A 19,416-nucleotide genomic window follows, 5' to 3' on the forward strand; every position below is an offset into this window, starting at 1 on the left:
TACGGATCTCGACTGGGTGGCCCAATCTTTTCGGATATATATTACATTATCCGGTTCACCAGCGTTTTCCCGCGGATGCGACAACGGAGTGCAAGAAGCTGGCAACGGAGTGCAAGAAGCTGGCGACGGAGCGCAAGATCCCGGGCCTTGTGCGGAGATGGCGCCAGTGATGGAAGGTTGACGGAGCGTATGTGCGCATGTAGAGTCCTCTTCAGCTGCAGGACACGACCCGGAAGATGCAGAGGATGGTGCTGCTGCTGCTCGTCGAGAAGGTACGGCCGCGACGTCCATGGAGATACCCGACATGTGCTCGTAGAAAGCGTCCTCGGAGCCTATCTACGACATGATCAAGCAGCTTGCGGCTGACCGCAAGCAGGAGCGAGCCGTGGCGAAGTCGATAATGACCATGTGCGAGTGATCTCTCCGAGCTCCATGCAGGATCATGCGTTGCATGTGTAGGTCCAAGGAAGTGCTGCGCAAGAAGGACGACCTGTATCGCGCTAGCTCTATAACGATCCTCCCAAGCCGCTATGGACCAACTGGGTCGAGGACGTTGCCCCCGACATGATCGCGCATCATGTGGCGGCAGCTTTAACGCCGGCAAAGCCCCGAATCAACCTCAATGTACACGTTGGAGACGACGCCCATGTCCCATTATGGTATTCCGTAGAAACAAGCGGAACTTGCTCGAGTGCAACGAAGCTTGGCGAAGAGAGATTGAGCGTCTGCAAGGGCTTAAGGCGCGGCAGAGTCAACGTTTCGAAGAGACTTCTCTACTGGGTACGTCAATGAAGATCTTCCAGACGCATCAATACCATGCAGCAAATAGGTCGAAGGCGCCTCATGATAGCCCAGCAGGGGTACATAATAGTACCCCTGTAGCCTAGAACCTCGGCTGCAGCGACAAGCAAGAGCTTCGTGCACATGCTCAACCGGATACATGCTATTTATCCGGATTACGGGCGTACTTTCGACCACTGACTTGGATTACACGAGGAAAAGATACCGTTGGGAGGGCATGCCAAGCGCGACCGACGACGATGACTGGGCCCGCGCGGTCGTGGCCACGGACGTGCTCCGGAGCGGCAGCCTCCTAGCCAAGGCCTTCCGCGCGCGCGTTGCGGACGAGCCCGAGCTCGCCAAGCAAGGCGTCGCTGACCGCCTGAGCGCACTCATGAAGGAGGCCGCGCCGGTCCATGGCACGTTCGTCGGCGACGACCTCGAGCGCATTCGGTTGCTCGTGTTTTCGAAGGAAGCAAGTGCCGTGAAGAAGACCTTTGACGCGTCGATGCCATCGGCAGTGCTGCGCGAGCAGGCGCTGGCCGCGACGACGACGTCGGCGCAAGTTCACGGCGGCAATGACTTTCAGAAGCGCTACTACATTGAGAAGCACCTCGAGCTCATAGCGAAATGTCTCGCAGCGCCAATGCCGAGCGCAATTCATGCCCGCGACGCGGTGCCGTACGCCGTCTCGGCCCATGCACCGACGGACCTTCCGGAGAAGCTCTTCTCGCTCGCGTCCGGGCGTCTCCAGATCGAGATGCTCCAGTCGTTTCGTCATCTCAACCCCACGTTCTTCCAGAAAGGCATACGTATCTTGGTGCGCACGCTCTTGGACGGACCGCCGCTGGCCCTGCGCACGATTGCGCCCAAGACGGCCGAGGCAGCGATGCTCGACGACCTCTCGGCGCTGGCCCTCTCGACGCTGGATGGGTCTAATGTCGATGACACGGAGGCTGCGCTGGCTCTCTTGTGTGCGCTCGGTGTGGCGAGCGGTCGCGTTCGATACCTCCTGTCGGCCGCTATGGGGCTTTTGACATGGACGCCGCCGACGTTTCCTTCCGCAGCATTTGCCGCCGATGTCGATACCATCGTTGCACGCCTCGAAGCTCACTCGCTGGACTTTCCGATCGGTTTGGTGTCGGCACAGAGCACCGTGGGTCAATTCCACGTGCCGAACGACCGTGCGACGGCGCTGGCCACCGACGGGACGTATCTGTACATGTGGAGCGGCGACCTTGTCAAGGTTGGGAGCGGCTACCACGGCAGTGTGGCTGGTCACGTCTACGCGACGTCTCATGCATGGAGCACGCACCTTGGTGCCGACACGGTCGTCCAGTGCGCCCAACTCGTCCATGTCCAGTCGACGTTGCTCGTGGCCCTCGACGGCGTGCAACCGGATGGCACGGCGCGCTCGGTCCATTTGACCGTCCAGCCCGACACGATGTGTGTCGAGGTCGTGACGATCGATCGAGGCACCGCGACGCTTTGCACGGACGGCGTCCATCTCTTCGCAGTCGAGTTGCACGAGGCGGCGGTAGCGGTCCACGAACTCGTTTGCGCGGCGTCTGAGTGGGTTCGGTCGCCGCGCCCCTTGCTGGCAGGCACGACCTCAATGTCGATGGACGTCCAAGCTTTCTGGACGTCACCAGAGCCGTTTATGTGCGTCACGAATGGACACAGTATCGCGGCCTACCGTGTCGACGAGACGCGACTCCAGTGTGTTGCGATTAACTTGGCGACGGCCGAAGCCACGGCTGCCGTCTCGGCCGACTGCCCCCTCTCTGCCATCACGTTGGATCTACGCAACAACGTCTTCTGGGCGGCCACCGAGAAGTCGATCGTGTGCCATCGCAACGACGGTCCCCGGGTAGGGATGCCGCAGACCGTCGACAAGGTGGACGTCTCGGCGCTTCTCGCTTCGACAGCGAGCTCTTCAATCTCGGTTCTTGTCCGTCTCTTTGGCGTGTGCAACCGTGTTGTCGATGCTTACTCGAGCAACGATACTTTTTCCTCGACTGCACGTCTGGACGTGGCGTTTGCTGTGGATCTCTGCCCAAGTACCTTTGGCGACCTGATTGCTCTCGTCGAAAAACTCTCACGAAGCCCCGTCCTTGCGCCGTGGCAAGCATTCGTCGTCGAAGTGAGTCTCAAGCTGCTCTCGATCAACACGGCTCAATGGAGCGCTGCGCGCGAGTCGTTGCCAGACCACGGAGCCATCCGAGACCTTGTCCAGCGCAGTGGCTTGCGCGATGGCCTCAGAGCCTTGCTTGAGGCTGAATCCACACTACCACGCCTTCGTGACGCCTCTCGCCGGCTCTACGTGGCGTCGATCGACATGCTTTTTCCGACCGTGGACGCTCAATGGGCTTTGCTTGCGGCTTGCATTGCGACGAGCGACACAGTCGCGCTTCCGCTCGTGCAGCACATGGCGTCGCGGTCCAAAATGCAATCGCTTGTCGCCGGTGACATTTCGTTGGCGCTTCGAAGCTCGATCACGCAGATCGTGGATGCATCGGCGGCCTTCACGTTGTCCGAGCTGGATGGTGACACGACGTCGGAACGCGCCGATCTCGGCGCCGCACTCGTTCATCTCGTCTCGACGCTGCTGGACGCGGTCACGGCGACGTGCGAACGGCATGTATCGGCAACTGCGCACGTCATTGGTGTCGTTCTCGCCGCTTGCGACGCGCTGTGTGTACGTATCGCTGCGGCGCCAACCGCCGCCGCGTTGCAGATCCTCGAGTCGAGCGTGCTCGGGACCGTGGCCCCAAAGCTGTTTGCAATTGCCGAGTATCTTGTGGCGTCGTTGCCGGCGGCGACATCAGGTCTGAGCGATGTGGTGGCCGCCTTTGTGCCGTTGGCAATCGCGGTGCTCGAGCGCATGCAGCCGTTGTTTCGTGCTGTCGAAAGCCGCGATACGTTTGTCGAAACAAAGCACCGCGGGTGTACGACCGTCGTGTTCGAGTCGGAGCACGAGTACCGCAACGACATGCACGAAATCAAGGAGCTTCGTCTCGATGGTGCGCAGAGCATGACCATTGCGTTTGACAGCCGGTGTCGCTCCGAGTACAACTACGACTACGTCGTCTTTTACACGGACAAGTCGTGCACGACGTTCTACGGCGAAGACAAGTACTCGGGTCGCGACGGCTCGTTCAATTGGCCCGGCGTCGGGAATTTGCCGCCGCTTGTCATTCCGGCCGACCACTGCTTCGTGCTCTTTCACTCGGACGGGTCCAACACGGACTGGGGCTACAAGTTCACGGCTACTGCCGACGTGACGGAAAACAGCCGGTCGTTCGAGATGCATTGGCTCACGAGCCTGGAACAGTGTCTATTGGACGCGCTGCATAGCGTCGTTACGCTCGAGGCGACGTGGTGTCCTGTGGCGCCGTCCGAAAACGCACTCCACCGTGTGCTCGAGTCGGATCTGCTGCATGGTGGCATGGCAGCGCGACCGACCGATGCCAACGATGACGGCGTCGTGCAATTTCTGCACCAGCTCATCGACGCCACCGACGACGATGACAACCTGCCAAGTGCTGCTCGCGTGGCCCAGCTCCTCAAAGCCAAGACGCCCCAAGACCAAGGCTCCGTGCCGCACATCAACCGTGCGGTCCGAGCGGTCGCCGCGGCCATTTTGCACCACAACATGTGGAGCGTCGATGCCTATGCGCTCGGTCAAGGTCTCCGAAGCGATGCGAGCCCATCGCTTTTGCGGGCGTGGAAGAATGCGCAAAAGATGCGCAACTGGTTTGATATCGGTGACGCGCAGCGCCCGCTGCAAGCTGTGCCCGCGTCGACGCCGACGTTGCAGCGCCAACCGTCGGCGTTTGCCGGTGCGTCCGAAGCCGCGCTGAGAACACTGTGTGCCAACGTCGAGGCGCGCGCGCGCTTCCTTCTTGCGCTCGGACCCGCGTCGTTTAGCCTGGCAGCGGCGACCGACCCAAACGCTGCGACCAAGCGCTGGCAACTCCTCGCCAAGTACGGCGTCGCGCTCCAGAAAAGCGAGGACCCGGCCTCGATCGTCGCCAAGTGGCACACGCTCGTCGATGAAGTTGAAGCCGCAACGCAGCTGCAGCAGCTGATGCTGTATCGCAAGAGCTCGGCGGGTCGGACCGACAGTCGCCACGCCAAGACCATGACGGAGCTGGTTCTCGAGTTTGTGCAGAGCGACGTCGACATTGTTGCGCTTCAGGCGGCTATCGAGATGCGCAACCAACGCGCGACCCTTCGACGCCGTAGTCTGGACATTGTGGCAACGGCGATGGCGACGACGATGAACGCCCGCTTGCGTCACGTGTTGCTATCCCGCTGGGCGTCGTCGCTTCGGGGGCTCGATCCACGACGTGTCCACGTGCTCAACCACTTGGCAGGGTGCGGTGCCGACGCCCGCAGTGCCGTCGAGCAAGCTCACGCCGCGCTTCTCATGCCTCTCCAGCACTTGCTTGCGTGTGCCGATCCGCTCGTACAACTGAGCGCGCTGCAGTGCCTTGCGCAGGACTTTGCATTCCGCGACGGCGACATGCTCGTCGCGAGCCGCGTCGTGTCGGCGGTGTTCTCGCTGCTGCAGGCGCCTACGCCAAGTGTCCGCGCGGCAGCGCAAGCCGTCGTTCGCATTCTTCTCGAGCGCTTTGTACAAGTTGACAAGCGTGGCGACATCCAAGCCCACATTGCAGCGTGTGTGGCGGACTACACGATGACGTTGACGACGGTACCGTCGTGTCGCTTTCTCCCGAGCCATACCCCGGGGCAAAGCGTGGTGACGCCGACGCCACTGCCCAGCGTTGGGTTTTGGATGTACATCCCCGAGATACCATCCGTTCGACTGCGGGAAGGTAACCTGGTCAAGCACGGACCGCAGTGGCGCGACGCAACGCCAGACAACGCAGCTGTCGGTGTCGTCACGAGTATCTTCAACGATGTGAATGTGGCGGTGCGCTGGCTGCCGCGCGTCGGCAACAAGGAGGTCCACGGGTGTCACGTCTACGACGTCGGTGCCAAGACGTTTGAGATTGTCCCACTGCACCTTGACGCCAGCGGCCAGATCTTGCTCAAGGCGCACGTTCTCGGCGACTCGTGGTTGCACCGGCTTGTCGGTTTGGCCCTGACGCAGACCTACCACCTGGATGTGGCACTCGCCGATGGCACTGCGTTGGCTGTGCATGTGCAGACGCCGGAGCCGTTGATGCCAGAGACGTGGTACCACGTCGGCTTTGCGGCAGCTGACACGGAGTCCGACTACTCACTGTACGTTGACGGAGCACCGGTGCTCGCGTTGCCGCTCAGTATGCACTTGCAACACCACGTTCGCAACGAAGCACGTCTTGTGGAGTCGCTGCATCCGTCGGTTGTCAAGGGCTGGCAGTACGTTGCAGTGACCATTGACGGCGCCAGTGCGCTCCAGGTCGCGTTTGATGCTCAAACTACGACCGGCGGCGACGACGACGCGTGCTACTTGGTGTTTTATCGCGACGGCTTGCACACAAGTACGTGGGGCGATGCGCGGTATACGTCCAAGCACAACCTGCCCGGCGTCGATGGCAACAGGTAGGCCTCGTACAACGTCATTGAATGATGGCAAACGCCGTCCTAGTCTACTCGACATTGCGGCTGGCACGTTTGTGCTGGGGTACTACACAAGCGAGGCAAGCGCCGACCTATGGGTATCTTTTCCATCGCATTCGACTGCTCATCGTGTTTCCGCTGTGCCAATAGGGCTTCCGATTGTGGGTTTATGACGCCGATGTGTCGGTGCGCGCGTTGCCAGTCTCGCGTCTGTACGTGGGCGAGCCACCGGGGCGCGTCGGTGCCGAAAAGGCGGCGGGTTGCTACATGCATGACTTGGACATTGCGTGGCGCCCGCCATCGACGCCTGACGCCGTTGCCATTGCGCGTGCGACACTGCCGGATCCTACGACAACGACGCAGCATGATGTGCCGTGGCACGTTCTTGGTTGCATTTTGGCGTCCGTGCACGGATCGCCAGATGCTGCGCGCCAGGTGCTGACGCCGACAACCTTTCAGCGTCTGCTCGAGTGTGCGTTTGCGTCGGCGCACCCAGTCGAGCTTCGGTGTGCGGCGACATACGTCGCTGCGCAGAGCCTCGTGCTGCACCCACATAGTGGCGTCGCATCGGCACTGCTGCAAGAGTACGTTGATCGTGCGATGCAGTTTCTGATCGTGGACGCCAACCCGTGGGCTCCGACGGGCGGCGTCACGATGGCGCCGGCACATGCCAGTCTTGTCGGTGCGGCGTATGCAACGTTTCTGCGGGCCGCGTCGACACACCCGGTCGTCGCGTCGTCAATGGAAACAAAACTCAAGAGCAGCTTGCGGCTTGAGCACGGTGTCGGGTGCGCCCTTGCCGCTGCGTGGGTTCTTGGCGGCGACTACGACCATGCACACGTCGGCACGCGCATCAAGACGCTCGACATGCGGGACAACCCCGAAGGAACGATCGAGGGTGGCTACATTGTCAGCATCGACGTCGTTGGCGACGAGCGCGTCGCTAGAGTGCTCTTCGACTTGGACCCTACCCGCATCGAGTCGTTGCGCCTCGACGCTCTCCACCTAGATCCGGCACCTCCAGCGTATGTTGACGTCGCCCAGCGGCTCGTGAGCGCTTGCGCGCCCGAAATTCTCGATGCAATCGAGGCGGCGACGCAGTTGGTGTCTCCGTGCATGATGGACGTACGAGCGCGGCTGCTCAAGGTACTCGGGCGGCTCTGTGAATCGCCGGCAACGGTGGCGTCGCTCTTGCCGCCGTTGCTGTGCCTTGCCAAAGCCACACCGTCTGGAGCCCCGATGGCAGTCAAGCCTGTTTGCAAGGTACTCGAATCGACGCACCCGTACAAAGACTCGATCGACGTCTACGAGACCGTGTCTTTCCCAGGCGCCACGAGCTGCCGAATCACCTTTGACGCGGCTTCGCGCACGGAGAAGGACTGCGACTACATAACGTTTTACAAGGACAATGACAAGCGCGACGCGTTTTGGGGCCTTGAACGCTACTCGGGTCGCGACGACGCGGTGTGCTTTCCTGGCGTTGGTGACGAAGCGCCGCTCGTCATCCCTGCCAGTCATTTTACGTACTATTGGCACACGGACAGCTCCAACAACGACTGGGGCTGGCGCTTTACCGTGCAGGCCGTCTTTGAGCCCGTGGCACCATCATCGCTGACGATTCCGCAGCTCAACCAGCGACTCTGCCACCTCTCGGAGATGCTGCTGGAGCTCCCGCCGCACGCCGACGCTCACGAGGTCGCTGCGACACCGTCGGCCGTCCCATTCACGGTAGCTTCGAACGCACATGGCGCCGTGGAGATTCCCGACGTCTACTTTGACGAAAGCAGTACGAACGACTGGGTCGTCGTCGCTCGCAAAGACGTCGATGTACTGCCGGCCCCGGATGCAACGTCGAGCACCGGCAGCCTTCACCGTGGCACCACCGTGCACGTGCTCGATGTCTCGAGCGAGTGGGTGCGCATTGCGTCGCTAGACGGTACCAACGTCGTCGGCTGGATCCCACGGCGCATCAACAACGAACGAACATTGGCGCAACCAACGACATATGCTCCGCTTGAGCATGGGCAAGCGTTCGTCGGCGCCACCGAAAGCAGCGAAGCGCAGGTACCGCCCGAGCTCGACGCTGGTGACACTGTCTGTGCCGTCGAGTCTCACTTTGATGTGTCGACGATCTATGCTGTCGCGACCCGGCGACCGCACGATCTCATGCGCGACCTCCTCGAGAGCTTGGGCGTACAGTATGCCCGAGCTTGTTTGCATGCGTACGTGGCGTCCGAGCGTGCCGATGCGTTGCCCGTCGACGTCATCCTTGGCCTCGCTGACCTCGTCGTCAACAGCGAGCCACCGTCTCCGACGTCGGCGCTCAGTACGCTAATACAACGCCTCGTCGCGGCTGACAGTGCGTTTGGGGATGCTGTCGCGGCGGCGTGCACCCGTGCGATTGCCCAGAATCTCGCGGTGCTGCCCAAACAACCGCGCGTGCACCGAGTCGAGAGCTTACTACCCAACTACCATGAGCGCATCTGCTTTCCCGGCGCGTCGACGATCCGAATCGAGTTTGACGGGACGACGCACTGCTCCGACGACGACGGCGTTGTTTTCATCGGTCGGGACGGTGCGATCCCCAATGGACCGTACTTTGGTTCGGCAGAGAGCGGGAACTGGCCCGGCGTCGGCGACAAGCCGCCGCTACTTGTTGCATCCGACACTGTCCACGCGTTCTTCCGCGCAGACGACGAGAGCCCCGAAGCGCTGATTGCGTTTACAGCGTACGACAATGCCACCGGCACCACGACGACCCAGGACGTGGATGCCCTCCTTGCGTCGCTCCGGCTGCACACGTGGGTTCTCTCGCAAGTCGGCTGCGTGCACGTGTCGAACATCACGCAGCTGCTCGATGCAACGTGTCAGTTGTACCAAGCAGCGCCCGAACGCCTGCAGCTGCAAGTGCTCGATCTCTGGTCCACTTGGCTTCAAGACGACGCAACCCGCGTGTTTGAGCAGCTGGCGCCGATGTGCGTCCACAGGTTCCTCGCCTTTCTCAAGACCAAGTTATGGGCGCAGCACAAGCTGGAAGAAGCGCACACTACCAAGTCGATCTTGCTTCGTCGGCTCTTTCAGTGCGTTGTTGACGCCGACGAGCACCTCGAGTTGTACCTCTTGTCGATGGCAGCGGCGCCATTGGCAGCGTGGGCACCAACAACCAACGTTGTTTTGACGGACGACGGGTCACGCGTCCAGAAGGTAGCTGCAGGCAGCGCGCCGACGATCGTGCGCTCGACCCAAGGGGTGACGGCCGGGCTACATGTCTGGAACGTGCTCGTCGTTTCGGCGCAAGCGCACGTCGTCGTCGGTCTCGTCACGGACATTGGCGAGCTTACGCTGTTGCACGCGTGCCCGGTGGACGCAGTCACCTTGAGCGCGAGCGACGTTGCAACCATCGAACTCAACTTGGAGCGACAGGAAGTGCGGTATTTGCGCAACGGCGCCTATGTATACGCTCGCCATGTGGTAGCCGGGCAGATGTACTACCCAGCTGTGCAACTTGCGAACGCAGAGGACACGGTCGTCCTTCAGACGTCACAGCCGCTGCAGTGGCTACGCACCGTGCAATCGATCAACCCGCCGTGGTATCAACGCGCCGTTGCGTCGCTTGGGCTGCTCAAAGGCTTCCACCGGCGCGCCGATGTCCCAAGCCGCTTTAGTACCGAGACACCCGGTTCCGTGATCTTGGCCACGGTGGTGCGAGGCGTTGACTGGGCGTACGACAACGAAGATGGCGGCGTCGGCAACGTCGGTATCGTGATCACGAAGGAGCCATGGTGTGGTCAGCCCGACGCTGCCGTGCGAGTGCAGTGGCTTCACGACAAATCGACGGGACTCTACCGGTTCGGCTACTGTGGTCTCTACGACGTGTTGCCAGCAGCGGTGTTTCCCCCATTGACGCAGCCGAGCACCGACGTTGCCAGTGGCTTCGTCGCCCTCGACGGACCGGTGCACGTGACAATTCCGAGCTTACCATCGATCCACGGCGACTGGACGGTCCAGCTCTGGCTTCGCCGCGACGGCAAACATGCTGAGGCACAGGTCCTTCTTCACATGTCAACAGATGTCAACTGGTGGCTACGGCTGGCGATCGACTCGAAGCGCCGCCTGCAGCTGATTGTGCACGCCGGTCAGTCGCAGCAAATTACGTGCCCCCACGTGCTCGCTCTCGATGCCTGGACACGCGTCGACGTCTGCGCCTTTGGCTCGGCGATTGCGTTCCACGTCAACGGAGACCTTTTGCACCACGACCGTCTGCACGCCAAGCTGCAATGCGCTCCTGCAACCTCGACAACGCTGCACCTGGGCGCTGGCGATGACGATGGCAGCAAGCCGTGGTGCGGTCACCTTTCGCATGTCCGGCTCTGGGATGCTCCGATGTACATGCAGCAGTACTATGTCGACGTGCTAAAACGGCAGTACAACTCGGTCGATGTCGGCGAGCCAGCGACGTTCGAGCAACTGGCTTTCATGGCGGCGGCGGTAGGAAACCCATCTCTGTGTGACGATGCTCCTACCATATCTCTAGGCACCGAAAGAGTTGTCGGACGGCACACGGGCGCTTCTGAAGTCGTACCGAGCTTTTACGTACGTCAACCGCCACGGCGACTTTGCGAGTTTGCGGCCGCAAGGAGTCGGTGTCTTGACTCCGAGCTGTGCGCATGGCAAGGTGTACTACGAGCTCACGCTACTGCGTTGCACGTGCCTTCAGCTTGGCTGGTCGCTTGGTGACTGTGCGATTTCGTCGCGCGACATGGGCATTGGCGACTGCAACCGGTCGTTTGGTGTCGACCTGTGCCGCCAAGCCATGTGGAACGAGGAGAAGACGGCCATCTCGGAAGCTATTTGGCAGCCTGGCGACGTTTTTGGCTGTCTCCTCGACTGGCACGCCGGTGTCATGACGTTCTCGCTTAATGGCCGTGTCCTCGCCAACGTCGCCTTCCACTGCAATAGTGGGGTGATGGCGCCAACGTCTCCGAAGGATGGTACCGCCAGCAGCCAGTGGAGTCGAGACGGCGACGAAGACGATAGCGACAGTGGTGACGACGAAGTCTCTGGCGCGGATGATGAAGAGAATGCTGACGATAGCGACTCTGGCGCGGATGAGGAAGAGAATGCTGACGATAGCGACCACCACAGTAGCTGCTCCTTCAAGCGCTCTGATGTCGAGAGTGCGACCATTGCTGCCGAAAGCCCGCCGTTGGTGTCCGCGATACCCGCAATAGTGACCTCCGAAGCGACGCCCAACACCAGTGTGACAGACGACCAGTACGCCGGAAGCGCCTGGCTCGCGCATGGTGGCATCTTCCCATCCGGGTCCTTCTTGACTGGCGACGGCGCAATCTGGAACCTCGGTCAACGTCCGTTCCGCTACCTCCCCGACGACTACGTCTCGGTGCTCGAAGCTGCGGGCGTCCCGTGCAACGCCGTGGTGCAGTTTGAGATCTTTGATTTTGAAGAAAATGGCTGGCAGCCCGTGGCGTACCGTCATGGTGTGCACGACGTGGCGCCACGATTGCTCGGTGCCTGGATTGATGTCGCTGGCACCGAGCGTGCCGTGTCCGACACGTCGCGCTTTGAGCAGCACGGCACGACGATGTGTGCGCCAACGTGGTCGATCAGCGGCCCAAAGGTCTCGATCCCGCGCCCTCTTCCTCTTTGCTCCCCGCGGTTCCAGTCGTCCAACGTGGCCATGTCGGCGGCCCACGCCAAAGAGAACGAAGAGCTCGTGCGCTACATCAACGACGTTTGCAGCGCGCGCTCACTGACGTCGGAGGTGCTCTTTGCATTGCCGTGGACCGAAGTTGCACCAGAGGAGACGGCGCTCGTTCGGTGGCCGCTGCTCGCCAAGCTGCACGACGTGCCGTCGACCGAGCCAACGTCGCTCTCAGCACGCTTTGCCTTGCTCGTGTCTTTGAACAAGGTCATGCTCGGGCTTCTTCAGTACGTCGATCTCGTGGTCGACGATGGCCCGCAGACATTGGTGTCGCGTCTCACGGCTGCACGCAGTCTCCTCTTTCACGTACTCAAGCGCGAGCTCTGGGACGTACAGTTGACAGCAACCAGTGTTTCATCCACGGAACGTCCGCTCACGCTCAACCGCCCGAAAGCAACACGTGGACGGCTTGGATCGAACGGGACAAACCCGTTTGCTCTTTTTGCACAAGCCTACCGCGTCCTCGGGTTGTGGGACGCGACGTGTTATCGGTCGACCGGTAATTTGTACAAGGTGACGTTCCTCGGGGAGAATGCCGTCGACGGCGGCGGTCCGTACCGGGAGACGTTTACCGAGTTTTGCGCCGAGCTGCAGAGCCCCCAGTTGCCGTTGCTTCTTCCGACGTCGAATGGCCAGCACAACGTCGGGCACTGCCGCGACGCTTACGTCTTGCACCCGCAGGCGCACGTCCAGCACAGCTCGATGCTCGTCTTTCTTGGCAAGCTCCTTGGCGTTGCAATTCGCACCAAGGATTGTCTTGGCTTGACGCTGTCCCAAGTCATTTGGAAGCTCCTCGTTCGCGACGTGGTGACGCTTGAAGACCTTGAAGCCGTCGACGCGCTCATTGTCAACTCGATGCGGGCGCTCCGAACGATCGACGCGACGGGTGTCACGGCGGCGCAGTTTGCCGACGTCATTGACGAGACGTTTACGACGCTGTCGACCGACAACCGCACAGTAGCCCTCCGCCCGCACGGCGACACGATGGTGGTGACGTTTGAGAACCGATGCGAGTTTGCAGACGCCGTCGAGCAGTTTCGGTTGCACGAGTTTGATGCGGCGGCAGCGTGCGTCCGGCGCGGCCTCGGCATGGTCGTGCCGCTGCGGTACCTCCGACTCTTCACATGGCGCGAGCTCGAGAGTCTCGTGTGCGGGTCGCCCGACGTCGACATTGACCTGCTTCAGCAGTGCACCGAGTACAGCTCGTGCAGTGCGTCGGACCAGCATGTCGTTTGGTTTTGGGACGTTCTCCGGGCGTACAGCCACGACGCCCGTCGCGCCTTTCTGCGGTTTGTCTGGGGCCGGTCGCGGCTGCCGCGGACGCTGCCCGAGTTTCAAGCTGGGCAGCAGTTTAAGCTCACGGCGTTTGACCGGCGACCTGCCGACAGCTATATGCCCGTGTCGCACACGTGCTTCTTCTCTCTCGAGCTGCCGCGCTACTCGACCCACGCCATCTTGGAGGCGCGCTTGACGTACGCCATTTACAACTGCCAAGCCATTGACGGAGACGGTGACACGATGGCGGCCAACCAGCTCGGCTGGGAAGACTAACTGATCCATATATACATCATGCCACCCATTCGCTCTTTGGTTGTGGGGAGAAGGCGTCGTCAGTTGGTAACAAGTCATGTTGTACTGACACGGAGATAATTGAGACATTGTATAGTGTGTGGGACGTTGGACAATGATTCGATTTGCTTGTCACGTTGCGATCTATGACACACACTCTAAAAGCGAGACGCATTCCTGCAGTCGTCAGTTGACAGCCAGTCATATGGCTCCGCGTGTCATGCCTCGAGGTCCGCGACACGTACTGGTTCGACAAGGGCAGTCATCTTTCATCATCTCGGGGTATCTATCCTACCAAACTAAGGGTTCGAGCGAATATGACTGTATTGACGATGTTATTCACTACTCGTAGTACTCATGAAAGGAAGAAAGGACAACATGGCGCACGAACAGCGGCGCGCGAGAGACAGGATCTGCCGCTTACAAGGCCTGGCCAGAGATGGAGTTGTAGCCGCGGCGCTGGCGCGTCGTGAAGAACCCGACGAGGAACATGACGCCGACACCGCCCGAGGCCGCGGCCGCGAGTGCGTACGACTTGTTGCTGGCGAGCATGGTCATGAACGAGATGCTCGATGTGGTCGAGTAGTCGGGGTAGCTGCCGGGAATGTTGTTGGCGTTGGCAAACTCGTGGCACGTCATACCGCCGTTGAGCGACGGCTGCGTGATCTCGCCCGAGACGGGGTCGATGGCGCAGTCGACAGCGCACGTCTTCTGCTCTTCGACCAAGCACTCGTCGTTGCGGCCGCCGTTCTGCGCCGGGTATAGGACGTTGATGACGCGGCGCGAGAAGCCCTGCGCGCTGCAGTCCGACCACGCGCCCCACGTGTCGCCCGGCATGCAGTCGACGACGCACTTGTCGTGCTTGGTGAGGTCCTCACACTTGCGGCCACCGTTGAGCGGCGGCGTGAGGATCGAGCGGGTCGAAACCACCTTGCCCGCGAGTTCACCTTGTACGTTGCACTGACCCGCGCTCCATTCCGAGAGGACACAATGGACCGCGCACGTGTCTTGCACGACGAGGTTGCACGCGAGGCCGTTCTGGGGCGGGTACAAGTACGTCGCCGTGCCGGTGCGGAGACCCGTCGTCGCATCACACTCCGAGTACGAAAAGTCCGAGACGATGTCGGCGCACGAGCCACAGCCCTGGTAGTCGACGAGCGTGCCGCACGCAGCGCCGCCGTTGTACGATTGCTGCAAGACCGAGCGCGTGCGCGTCTGCTGCTGTGTCTTCAAGTCGCACGAGCTCCACTCGGACCAGTCGCTGAGGACGCAGTCGACGTTGCAGTCGGTGTAGCGCTCGAGGTCGTCGGGGCACTGGGCGCCGCCGTTGCAGTGCTTGGTCGTGATGGAGCGGGTCGAGCGCTGCTTGCCGGCGTGGGCACCGCTGAGAATGCACTCGTCAGGGACGCTCCAGTCGCTGACTTGGCAGTTCTGCGTGCACGTGGGGTCGGTATCCGTGAGCTGGCAGGTGCCACCGTTGATGGCCGGCGCGATTTCCGTCCGGGTGCGGCTGCACGTGCACGAGTCGTCCGGCGCGCTCCACGGTGTCCACTCGCTCGCCATGCACGTGACGGCACACGTCTGGGTTTCCTGCGTCGGCGGGCACTGGTTGCCGCCGTTTTGCATCGGGATCAGGACCTTGCGGTTGTGGACCTGGAGACCCGTGCATTCGTCGCACTCGCTCCACTCGCCCCAGTTGTCCATGACGCAGTCCACCGCGCAGTCGCGCACTTGACTCGTGGCGCACGGCTCCTGGTCTGCCGTCGGCGGGTTCACGATCGCACGCGAGCGCGTCTGCGTTGCCGTCGTCTGGTCGCACACCGACCACTCACCCCACGGGTTGTGGGCATGGTCGCAGATCTCTTGGCAGCTGCGCTTCTCGGACGTTGGGCCCGCGGCTTGGCCACCGTTGCACGCCGCGTTCACAATTTCGCGGGTGCGCGTTTGGTGGGCCGTGGCGTCGCACGCACCCCAGTCGCCCCACGGACCCATGACGGCGTCGAGCGTGCAGGGCTCGGTCTTGTAGAGGTTGCAGACCTTGCCCGCGTCGCGGATCGGGTACACCATGGTCGTCTCGCTGACCAGCGTGCACGAGTCAGGCGAGCACTTGCCTTGCGTCCAGTCACCCGTCTCGCACGGCTCGGGGCACACGTCGCCGGTGCAGCGGCAATCACGCGTCTGCTGAAGCTCGCCGCAGTCGGAGCCGCCGTTCTTGGGGTTTTGCGTGATCGAGCGCGAGCGCGTCGACTCACCCGTCGACGGGTTGCAGACCCAGTCCGACCACGCACTGACTTGGCAGTGGACGGCGCACGGCTCCGACTTGGTCAAGGCCGTGTTGTGGGCGACCGAGTCGCAAGGCTTGCCGCAGTTGATTTCCTTTTGGAGCACCTCGCGCTTGAACGCTTGGGTCCCCGTCATCGCGTCGCACGCGCCCGACGGCGTCCATTCGCCGAGCTTGCAGTCGATGTTGCACGCCTGCGTGTCGACGGTCGCGCACTGGTTCTGGCGCAGTGCCACCGTGAGACGCACAAAGTTAGCGTCGACCGGCACATGGCGCGTGCGGGTGTACGTGCCCGAGACAGGGTCGCACGTCGAGTACGGTCCCCACGCGACGCTGCCGCACGCCGGGTTGCAGTCCTGCGTCTGGAGCGCCGGGCACGACTTGCCGTTGTTGCGCGGGTACTGCGAGACAGAGTACGACCGCGACTGCGTCGCCGACGTCCCGCTGCACTCGGTCCACTCCTCCCAGCTGCCGTCGCAGTCGATGTTGCAATCGCGCGTTTCGGTGGGTGGGCCCCAGAGCGTCGGGCAGTCCTTGCCGCCGTTGAGTGCAAGCGTCGTCTCGGAGCGCGACCGCACTTGGGTGCCCGTCGTGGCGTCGCACGTCGACCACGCGGTAAAGTCCGAGTAGAGGCAGTCTTGGGGACACAAGGTGCCGTGGCACGCCTGCTTGTCCTGCTGAATCTCGCAGCCATTCGTCACGGCGTTCTTCTGGCCAATGCCGTTGAGGTACCGAACCTGCTCGCCGAGGCCGCACTCGGCCGAGCAGTTGCTCCACGGCGACCAGTGCTTCTCATCGCCGTACAGCTTGGAGCAGATCGGTGGCATGTAGCCTTCGATCTTGGCGATCAACACCGGGTCCGAGATGCCTCGAAGTTGGCTTGGGTCGTACGCCGCCGCCGACACATAGTGTGCCAGGGCGATCGTGGCGAGTGAGAGCGAGAGGCGCATGTTGGCTGCAAGAGGCTCTAGAGTCGGAAGGCGCCAATTGCAAAGTGAGACTTGGAGGCCGCACCGATGTACAGGGCGATGGATAGATACGCGAGATGGTGCTTTTGTATCGGGTCCAGGGCTAGGGCAGCGAATGGTCGCGTCGAAGGTTTCACCGAGTTGCATCGGCGAGGTACGGGTGCCAGCAGTGACCGGTGAATACTTGGATCAAGATTGCCGGAAGGTTACGGAGGCTTCTCTATGGCTGGAAAGGCGGGAGCGTACCAGCGACCATGGGTCTGCATGCATGCAGCGTGGTTGAGGTGCATGCACATGACACAGCAAGCTCATCGTCGCTCAACCAATAAGTACACAGAACTGGCCACTACATTTATACATCGCAGCAGAAAGTATATAAAGGCATTAGATATGGCGGTCTGTCCCGTCTTGACCTTACGGTGCGGGCTTGGTCTCGGTCTCGGGGTCCATGTCGCCACCTGCAAGGTTGAGCTTCTCCATGATTTCCTTGAGGCCAGCTTCCGACGTCTGGCTGCTCGCCATAAAGATCTCGCCCATGATGAGGAGGCCCTCGGCACGCTTGACGCGATCCTTCGCCGAGACGCCCGAATCCTTGAGAAGCTTGAAGCAAATGTTGCGCAGCGTCGACTCGACGTCGACGACCGTGTAGTTCCAAGCAATCTCGAGAACGCTCCCAAACGTTTCTTGCTGCAGCTTGCGCGACATCTCTTCCATGCGCTTAACCTTCTCCTTCTCCAAGTCGTCGTCCGACGTCGCCGGCTCGGTCGGCGCTTTCGTTGGCGTCTCGAGCTTCTTCTTGGCCTCGGCCTTCTCGGCCTTGTCCATCTCTTGGCCCGCCTTCCGAGCGACCGAGTAGGCGTTGACCGCCGACGAAACGACGCGGTACTTGGTCGCGAGTACGTGCGCCGACTTGGCCACGTTCTTAAAGCCGAGGCCGGCCGCGATGCTCTTCTTGAAGCCGAGGTGCTTGAGCGCCTGCTCTTCATAGACGTAGCCGACGACGCCAATCAGTGTGCCGCCAAAGGCCGTCGACGCGAGCTCCGACGCCGTCGCCGTGATCGACGTGCGAAAGCTAATGTGGCCCTCGGACGCGTCTTGGAGGTACTGGTCGAGAAGCGAGGCGAGGTATACGGCGCACTGCACCTCGCGCTTCTTCTGCTTGAGCTTGATCAGATCGGTTTGGCCAAAGAGGTGTTCGGGCTCAATCTCGGCCGCGTCGTTCTCGTTCATCTTGCCAAACTGCGACTGGAGCGTCATGAGGTTGAGCTCGCCGACGAAGTTTTCAAACGCTTGGCTGCCGAAAATCATCTCGTAAATCTGGCTGTTGTCCATAAAGAGCTGCGTGTCGACGCCGTCCTTGCCGTGCTCGTCATAGTTGGCACGCGACGTCGGGTCCGAGAGCACTTGGTACGCAGCACCGAGCTTCTGAAACTTCTCCGACGCCGTCGGGTCGTTAAGGTTCTTGTCCGGGTGCAACTGCATGGCGAGCTTCCGGTACGCCTTCTTGATCTCGACGTCCGTCGCGTTCGTGGCCACGCCGAGCTGGTCGTAGAGCTCAGTCTCCTTGACCGCCTTCGCCGGCGCCGCGGCCTCGGGCTCGTCAGTCAGCACTGCCGCGGCTTCCTCGGCGAGGCTGTACAAATACCATTCGTTCGTCTCCGAGTTCCAGACCTTGTCTTCGTTCGAGCTCTTAATGGCCATCGGCGTGTTGGCAATGCCACGCGCGATCTGCGTCACGCCCGTGACGGCGCCGCCACCGACCATCTACGTGACAAGAACGTGTCAATGAAAATGAGGCTCGAGGCAACTGCATGGCACATACCACGACCGCCGAGACCGTGCCCATAGCGAGGCCCTTGGCGAAGCCCATGACGCCTTGTTCCTTGGCGCCAACGATCGGCATGCCCACAAAGGCGCCAACGCCGCCAATGAGGCCCTTGCCCATGTTCTTGAGCCCGGACGAGAGGCCCGCGGCTGCGTCGCGAGGGTTGCGTGTCGAGAAGATATCGCCGACCGAGATGTTGTCCTTGCCATTGACGTCGTCATATTCGGGCTGCCCGGACGTGAGCTTGAGCGGCGCGCCCGGCGGCCCGGCCTCGTGCGAAGAGTTGTTGGAGCTCATGGGAGAAGTCTTCGAAGTGGGCGAAAGCATCAACTTTGACAGCACTTGATGTTTGTATACCATACGGTCCGAAACCACCCGCCAAAAGTCCTACCGGAAATCTCCGGATCGCGACGGCCGGAGTCGGAAAGGCCAGCATCTCCCATGCGCTTCTCCCACACATACTTGTAGCGGTAAGTGCCACGCGGTGCAGGCGCATGAGGGATATGGCCGTGGCCGTCACGTACGCATGGTCAAAGCGACAGTGTTTCATAGTGGATATTTCTTGCGTGGCATTCGACCCGGAGCATGTACAGTATTAGTAGGGGCACTGGTGTAGAGGAAGCACTGTAGAGACAGGGTGCTTTATTTGCGTCAAGCGGAATTTGACTGGTGCATCAAGCTCGTGGTGTACATACGGGAC

The 19,416-nt window shown here is 61.4% G+C and overlaps 4 protein-coding genes across 4 annotated transcripts; 2 read left to right on the forward strand and 2 right to left on the reverse strand.

The window, feature by feature from the left end:
* Positions 1-245: 245 nt before the first annotated feature.
* Positions 246-568, forward strand: SPRG_15522 (hypothetical protein; the record flags this gene model as incomplete). The annotated part of the gene is made up of 4 exons (XM_012354573.1): positions 246-272; positions 317-393; positions 460-492; positions 550-568. 4 exons carry the CDS (start codon positions 246-248, stop codon positions 566-568), a joined length of 156 nt encoding a protein of 51 aa, XP_012209963.1.
* A 450-nt stretch (positions 569-1,018) lies between these two features.
* Positions 1,019-13,624, forward strand: SPRG_15523 (hypothetical protein; the record flags this gene model as incomplete). Its single annotated transcript, XM_012354574.1, has 4 exons — positions 1,019-6,333; positions 6,380-6,449; positions 6,502-10,839; positions 10,886-13,624. 4 exons carry the CDS (start codon positions 1,019-1,021, stop codon positions 13,622-13,624), a joined length of 12,462 nt encoding a protein of 4,153 aa, XP_012209964.1.
* Positions 13,625-13,945: 321 nt separating this feature from the next.
* On the reverse strand, positions 13,946-16,909 carry SPRG_15524 (hypothetical protein). The gene has a single exon (XM_012354575.1). The coding sequence runs from the start codon at positions 16,871-16,873 to the stop codon at positions 14,063-14,065; it is 2,811 nt and encodes a 936-aa protein (XP_012209965.1). The 5' UTR covers positions 16,874-16,909; the 3' UTR covers positions 13,946-14,062.
* Positions 16,910-17,223: 314 nt separating this feature from the next.
* On the reverse strand, positions 17,224-19,021 carry SPRG_15525 (hypothetical protein). The gene is made up of 2 exons (XM_012354576.1): positions 18,714-19,021; positions 17,224-18,655 (listed from the first exon to the last, which is right to left on the reverse strand). Exons 1-2 carry the CDS (start codon positions 19,011-19,013, stop codon positions 17,306-17,308), a joined length of 1,650 nt encoding a protein of 549 aa, XP_012209966.1. The 5' UTR covers positions 19,014-19,021; the 3' UTR covers positions 17,224-17,305.
* Between the last annotated feature and the right edge of the window lie 395 nt (positions 19,022-19,416).

Source organism: Saprolegnia parasitica (assembly GCF_000151545.1).
Source record: "Saprolegnia parasitica CBS 223.65 unplaced genomic scaffold supercont2.169, whole genome shotgun sequence".
NCBI lineage: Eukaryota > Oomycota > Saprolegniomycetes > Saprolegniales > Saprolegniaceae > Saprolegnia > Saprolegnia parasitica.